At 42.6% G+C, this 7,977-nt stretch overlaps 1 protein-coding gene across 2 annotated transcripts in view; it reads right to left on the bottom strand.

Annotated features, from left to right (window-relative positions):
• Positions 1-5,265: 5,265 nt before the first annotated feature.
• Positions 5,266-7,977, bottom strand: part of gnaz (guanine nucleotide binding protein (G protein), alpha z polypeptide) — a 33,277-nt gene continuing 30,565 nt past the window's right edge. For both annotated transcript variants that reach the window (XM_027006482.3, XM_027006483.3), the window contains exons 3-4: positions 7,060-7,458; positions 5,266-6,658 (exon numbers count right to left, since the gene is read on the bottom strand). In XM_027006482.3, coding sequence (XP_026862283.1) covers positions 7,114-7,458 — 345 coding nt within the window. In that variant the 3' untranslated portion in view covers positions 5,266-6,658; positions 7,060-7,113. The remainder of the gene's footprint in view (positions 6,659-7,059; positions 7,459-7,977) is intronic.

Here is a 7,977-nt window from a genome sequence, read left to right as displayed (position 1 = left end):
GTGAACATACTTATGGCAGCTTTAAGATCAGGTAGCACTAGAACAGTCACTGAAATTAAAACTACTGTGAGGACTAACGCTCTAGTCCCACACGCAGGGCGGGTCATTCACCAGCAGATGTCACTCTTACATTTCATTAACTTGACTGACATAGCGTAATGTTATTTTACGCAGTGCTTTAATAATTAAGTTTAAGTAATGAATCGTTAATTAAGATAATAAACAGAACAACTAAACAATCAATGCGATTATTTGGCATGGGCTAATTCAATATGTTTAATAAGAATTTACATTAATGAGACGGTGTAAGTGTGGTTCAACACAAATGGCAACAGAGGTTGAGGCATCTTGACTAGTTCACATTGTTGTAGTGCCAAACACTTTACATTGCGCTCTATGTACACTCACACACATTTGAATTTTTATTTGTAAGTATGAAAAACATTTTTCTGTGCAACTGCTAATTTCTAAAACCATGAGAATAGACTCATCTAGGGCCCGTTGATCTCATAGAGAGAAAGAGGGAGAACCCGACACTGACTCGGTGGGTTTGGATAATGGTGTGTTTGTGTATTTGTGCTAAGCACCTCTCATTTTAATGGAAAGCCCAGTGTCCGTAACATAATTGCTCTGCCTCATTCGTGGTGTTATTCTAATTTGTTTTATGATAGACCTGAGCCTAGATAGATTCATTATGGCCATGACTGCATGACCTGTTTAGGAACAATAATCATATTGTGAGAATATTTTTTGTGCGAGCTGATTCATACTTCGATTGGTAAACCCAACACAGGCACCAGTAGGCCTAGGCCTAGAAGTGGGAGGTGGGAGTCATTTCTAAGCAAGTAGCAATTATCATTTCTAAGAAAGACCTTTGATGTTACTCGTATTTTCCGTCAAATTTCTTTGAAAGAGAACACAAATGTATCAAAATATGTCTCAGTAGGAATGATTTGATGTTTTACGTTTTTGTACGATGCATTCACTGATGGCCTGTTTCCAGAAGCAAACCCTGTTTGTTTCTGCGGCTATGGCAGGCCGCAGGCGCAGTTTTGTGTTGTTTTTAGAGATGGTTGCAGGGCTGATATCTGCATACATCTTACAGCAAACATTCCCAGTATGAAAGCTTGCTACTTGAAAATCATATCGATCAAATTATTTCACCCAACCTATAGGTTTTCTTCCCAAATGTCACTCATGTGGTCGTTCTTATGTAGCAAGGTCGATTTTTATATTTCATACTATTAGTCATGTCACCGAACATCAATGAGGCAAGAAGAGAGAATCTGACATAAACACCCCGACTATGCAAGCCAACATGTTAAACTCTTATCCAGCACTCATTTGTAACTCGTAATTTTAAAGGAAACGCTTTAGGTGTGCTGCTGTCACCACGCCATCCAAATGATGGCGGATAACAGTAGAGACGTGAAAAGCGCAGGACAAACGCACTGGTGGGTCTCGAACTTGCTATCCTCGCCCAGGCCTGTCTTTACAATGCCCTGTGACTGTAAGCCCTGTTGGGGTTTTTTCCTTAGTGGACGGCGGTCCTCCACCATTACTATATTACTATTACAGCTCTAATAACAAAATGGGACTTAACACAACACAGATGTCATTCAGCCTCCTACATTCTGGTGTTGGTTTACTTTGAACTATCACTGATGACTCTTTACAGTAATGCTTAGAGGTAGCAAACCACAGCTAGAAAATGACCTGAAAGGCTTTTTACCTTAATAATAAGAATTTTAGATTTTAAAGCAGGACTGTACAACGTGGACTATATGGCTGTAAAAGTTCTGCATGTTTGTTGTTGTTGTTTTTTTTATTTGTGTTTATTTTTTTTAAAAGGACAAAAGCAGACAAAAATGATTGTGGCTTAGCTTCGTTTGTGCATTGCGGCCTTCTTGTGCAGTTGTATTCCAGATGCTTCAGGATAACGATAGCATCCTGAAGTTTTACGCATAACAAAGAAGGAACTGGGTCATTGATCCAATATCCTGTCATGGTGTCATTGTTTTTCTTGATTTTCTCACTTACCTAATCTCACAAAAAAAATAACTCAAACTGTGTGTGTTTGTGCATCTGTGTGTATTTGCAGTCTCTTTCTTTCTGCTCATGACAGTCACAAGGTTGTGCCCAAGCTGGCGTCATTGCTCAGCCCTCTGCGCTGCATTCATTCATTTATTTTTATTGTCACAACAAACATTTGCCCTCTTTCCACTCACTGTGGTCCGTGTGCTTGTCGTCTTCTCTGTGTGAAAGACCACAGATGGCTCCGACCTGTTTACTGAACCTCTCAGAGATCTGGGAGATAGGTGGAGAGTGTGGCAACCTGGCAATTAGGAACCTGCATTTGTCTAAGAATATATAAATATATATTTATTGCAGTGGATGGAATAAGCCCTGCATGCCAGGCTGTAGCTCCTGCAGTGGCAAATTCAATCACAACAAAAGCAATTTATAGGCCAGTTCAGTTATCTTGAATTTTAGCAATTTTAGTATAACATGACACAAGATTTACTATTCAGAGCCAATTGCATTTGTTGAAAATTTTACATTTTACGCTTCTTAGAAAAACTATGAACTCAGAGAAAATGCAGAAATGCTACCTCGGAACTGTATGAAACAGGGAACTGTGTTCATTAGTATGGGAACCCTCACTCTAACAGTGATAACTATCGGCCTGGAAGCCATGCGCACTGATCCTGCTCAAATGCTGTAGGGTGTTTCGGTCCTTGGAGTCTGCTGTACTGCATCAATCAGTGTATCCCCTGTTCTAACACATTTTGTTCAAGTAATTAGCAGTCAAGCACTTTATGAATTGATTTAGCAGTTTTAGCCTGAGAAGCACTAAACTACGCCATGTTATGGTCTTTCTGGGGCCATGAATCTCTGGATAAGAATGTTTTATAGTGTGTGACTGCTTCCATGGCAACCACAGCTGTGGTTGTGTAGGGTTTTCATGTGATGTGCAAGAGTGATGTCACTAAGGTCCCTCCTACAATGCCGAAGAAAGTACAAATATTGCAGACTTCAGAAAGAAGTGGCATTTAGTTTCAGTTTGACTCGGATCCTGTTTTTTTGTTTTAGATTGATGGTCAAAAATCAACTTCATCAGGTAATTTCTGTAATAATAGTGAAAATAACTGACAACAGAGAAATGTCCCAAAGAGAGGCAAATTGTGACCCAATGTCCATTTATGCATAAAACTACTTAATGGTTTGTGTGTTTGTGAAGATATGAATCTCTTATTGTTCACCCAAGTAGACAAATATATCTCTCTTAAATATATCTCTCTTAAATATATCTCTCTTAGAAGGAAAGAGCAGTCAGTCAGAGGCAGTGGGGAGAGATGGGCAGAGGTAGCGAGGAGAGACGGACAGAGGTAGCGAGGAGAGACGGGCAGAGGTAGTGAGGAGAGACGGACAGAGCTAGCGAGGAGATAGCAAGGAGAGACGGGCAGAGCTAGCGAGGAGATAGCAAGGAGAGACGGGCAGAGGTAGCGAGGAGAGATGGGCAGAGCTAGCGAGGAGATAGCAAGGAGAGACGGGCAGAGGTAGCGAGGAGAGATGGGCAGAGGTAGCGAGGAGAGACGGGCAGAGGTAGCGAGGAGAGACGGGCGGAGGTAGCGAGGAGAGACGGACGGAGGTAGCGAGGAGAGATGGGCAGAGCTAGCGAGGAGATAGCAAGGAGAGACGGGCAGAGGTAGCGAGGAGAGACGGGCAGAGGTAGCGAGGAGAGACGGGCAGAGGTAGTGAGGAGAGACGGACGGAGGTAGCGAGGAGAGACGGGCAGAGCTAGCGAGGAGATAGCAAGGAGAGACGGACGGAGGTAGCGAGGAGAGACGGGCAGAGCTAGCGAGGAGATAGCAAGGAGAGACGGGCAGAGGTAGCGAGGAGAGATGGGCAGAGGTAGCGAGGAGAGACGGGCAGAGGTAGTGAGGAGAGACGGACGGAGGTAGCGAGGAGAGACGGGCAGAGCTAGCGAGGAGAGACGGACGGAGGTAGCGAGGAGAGACGGGCGGAGGTAGCGAGGAGAGACGGGCAGAGGTAGCAAGGAGAGACGGACGGAGGTAGCGAGGAGAGACGGGCAGAGCTAGCGAGGAGATAGCAAGGAGAGACGGACGGAGGTAGCGAGGAGAGACGGGCAGAGCTAGCGAGGAGATAGCAAGGAGAGACGGACGGAGGTAGCGAGGAGAGACGGGCAGAGGTAGCGGGGAGAGAAAGTAACAGAGATGGACTCTGGACATTAATAGGCATGAAATGTGTATCCATACCAGCCATCTTCTTTCTCTTTCCCCCTTGCTCTGTATCACACACACAGAGAGAGAGAGAGAGAGAGAGAGCTGTGTATAACACTGACAAACTCTCTGTAGACATAAATCAATTTCAGAATAATTTAATTGCACACTTAATTAGTGTGTTGCTTGTTTGGCTCTTGTGGCCAGTCAGATTTCAAGGATGCCAAGAGTGGACTGAGCAAAGGCAGACAGATAGACAGAGTAAGAGAGAGACAGGAAGAGAGAGAGAGAGAGACAGGAAGAGAGAGAGAGAGACAGACTGAAAGAACCAGGCAGAGAGAAAGAGTGAGTGTGTGTTGCTAGATTACAGCAGCAATCATTGGGACTTCCCACAATGAGAAGAGTTTCATAATTACTGGCAGTGGTAGCAAAGAAGCCATTTTCTCTTGGGTCCCTGCCTGCAGCTAGCCGTGTGCCACGGCTCCAAGCAGGTCATGGAAACACTTCCATTCCATGTCATTCAGGTGTCAAGCCGATTAAATAGGAAACATATTTTGGAAGGTTTTTCACACACACAATAGATCATGGCCTAGTTTACACTGACATTGGCAAAAAAAAGTTTGTCAGTGAAAACCTTTTTGGGCACAAACCTAGGTTTGATCTAAACATTGAACATCAGCCCTGAACAGGACAACACTAAGCCTAAAATATACTTTTTTTGTTACAAGTGTCATGAATAGATTTAAACCTTAAAAAAATTTTAAAAATGTAAACGGTAAAAATAGTAATTATCTGTGACATTTCCAGATATAACATGGCTGTCCAGTAACGTGGATATCTGCAACTCTTGGCAAAGCGGAGGCTTATGTGACATTCACTGAATCACCTGTTAAATTTCACTAAACATTTAGGATCTTCAGAGCAACATTTGTGAAATACAAGTGAGTGGATAACACCTCTGAAATCTGCTCCCACCCCACCTAGAATCACCTCACAAAAACATCTCCAGCACAAGAAACAATTTGCATAATCATTTTTATTCAGTTATTGTTCTTTTATACTTTTTTTTAAATTTAAATATTCCTCTGTTTGTTTTCAATAGACATCTTGTAGTCAAAGCCAGAAGCCCTTAGCTGGGGAAGGCTGCACAGGATCAGAGCTGGAGGGGGCGGAGACAGGAGAAAGGGGGCGTGGCCCTGTCTGTCTGCCAAACACCCCCATGCCTTTAAATGTAAGTGAATTCTTTTTTCTTTTCTCACAAAGAATGCACCTCACATACTATTTACACATCATACCGACAACAATGTCCACTCAAAATGATAGCAAAATAAAAAAGAATGTTTTCTTTTTCTCATGTGAGATTATTTGATTTTTTTCATGAGGTTTTGTTTTTTTTTTAAATATATTTGTTAGTTTTCTTATTAACTGTTTTGTTTTTCTTTTGTTTTGTTTTTTTGTTTTGTTTTGCAGTCGCCAGCATCCTCTTTGCTTATGTCCCCATGCTGGGCTTGAGTTTGAGGTGAATATGAGTATTTTTTTTACAGTCCTCTTTCCAATAAATACATCTCAGAAAACTGCTGTACACAGTGTTTGACTTTTATATATATATATATATATATATATATATATATATATATATATATATATATATATATATATATATTTGGGAGTATATTAATAAAATCAAAAATATAATAAAACAAATGAAGCTATAATTTATCAAAACTCCAAAATAAGAAAATCATGCATATTAGAATGACTCAGCATTTTATTCTTAATAAAAACCAAAAGGTTTTGGACGGGTCTGTTTCTTATTTACATTTATATTGGCACTATTTACGTTTCTTTTGGAAAGTAAAATGATATTTATGAAACACTTAATGCTCAGTTCAGTGTAACACTCTTGGAAAATAAGATGTTTTTTCTAAAACAGGGTATTAAAGTACATACTGTTTTAGACAAAAAAATAAAAAATAAAACAGCATTTTTGATGGGTCAGACAGCCAAAAGAAAAACAACTGTAAATGTGTGTAAAAGCCATATTATTATATCAGCATTGTACTATGGCAGTTTCTGCCTTTGGAAGGAAGCCAGTCCTTTTTCCTGATAGGTTCCCAGGATTAAGCAGGCCAGTCCATACTCTATCCATACTCTAAGACCTGTCTCCTCTCAGAGAATAAACTCTTTTAAGACTCTTTTCTTTCAGTTTTCTCCCAAAGCAGCAATACTCACACAAGGTGAGTGGGAGCTTCTGACAGGATGGAGCAGGGCGAGAGACTGACTGTGACGAGTGGGGTACCAGGATTCAGGAGGCCAGAGAACACAGGGAACCCACCGCTCTCTGAAGTTACCAGTGTGCCAGTCTCAAACGTGTCTGATCATTGATTCCATGTCCTTTGAGAGTGAAGTTAAACCTAAGGATGTGTAGGAAAGTGTGTGTGTGTGTGTGTGTGTGTGTGAGTGAGTGTGTGTGTGTGTGTGTGTGTGAGTGAGTGTGTGTGTGTGTGTGTGTGTGAGTGTGTGTGTGTGTGTGAGTGTGTGTGAGTGTGTGTGTGTGTGTGTGTGTGTGTGAGAGACAGAGAAAGAGCGAGGGAGAGAGACAGAGAGACAGACAGAGAGTGTCTTTATACTCATAAATTCAGTGCAAACACATTTATACCAATGTCAAAAAGTCTCTCGCCACCATTAACTTCTCATTATTAATAACTTGAGCAAAGATGGCAGCATTTAGCGACCCCCCCCCCCCCCACCTCCCCATGCAGCTCATCCAGGTCCCCATGGTAACTAGCAGGAGAGGCAGACCCGAAGGAGTCACCTGTCAGATATACCCCGCTTCCTGTGGAGGGTAGCTCCTCCCCTGCCCCTGGTCCTAGCACAGGCCAATGTACTTGAGATTATTTTGGATAATCACGTCCGTGACGGCGTCAAACACAAACTGGATGTTGCTGGTGTCGGTGGCGCAGGTGAAGTGGGAGTAGATTTCCTTGGTCTCTTTGTTGCGATTGAGGTCCTCGAACTGGCGCTGCACGTACACGGCTGCCTCCTCGTAGGTGTTCTGGCCCTTGTAGTCGGCGAAGCAGACGGTGAGAGGGATGCGCTTGATCTTCTCTGCCAGCAGGTCCTTCTTGTTGAGGAAGAGGATGAGTGACGTGTTGGTGAACCAATTGTTGTTGCAGATGGAGTCGAACAGACGCAAGCTCTCTGCCATACGACTCTGGGGACGAGAGGAAGAGTGGAGAGAGTGAGTGAGTGAGAGAGAGAAAGAAAGAAGAGAGAACGTGAACTTGAGCTAGCGAAAACACCTGGATGGGAACACGGATGTCCCTAGATGTTAAAACATACAAAAGACCAATTGAGGAAACCTCAAAGATCACTCCATAATCCTCCTTCAAAAGCATTAGTCCTGATCTTGTAAATGAAACTGTACCCAGAGTTTAGTGTGGCACTGGACAGGTCACAGGCCTGCAGGTCAACGCTATTGTATACCACAACACTCTACATACTTCTGCATGCATGGTTCAGCTTGTCTTGCAATGTGTACATCAGTGATAGTCCTCCTGCTCTGACCCGGTATAAAACAAGCTCTCGTCCACCTGCTCTGACTCGGTAATTAACCACACGTCTGCCTCTATACTAAGGTGCACATCTGTCAGCACCTGGAAGAATGTCAAAAGAAAAGACCCTGCAAGTTATGTTTTCTTTCAAATGTGTTAGTTCTGCTATTTAAACTACC

This window comes from Electrophorus electricus, chromosome 19, assembly GCF_041902795.1.
Source record: "Electrophorus electricus isolate QZ-2024a chromosome 19, ASM4190279v1, whole genome shotgun sequence".
NCBI lineage: Eukaryota > Metazoa > Chordata > Actinopteri > Gymnotiformes > Gymnotidae > Electrophorus > Electrophorus electricus.
Note: the sequence above shows the minus strand (reverse complement) of the source record. Positions and strands in the feature narration are given on the sequence as shown.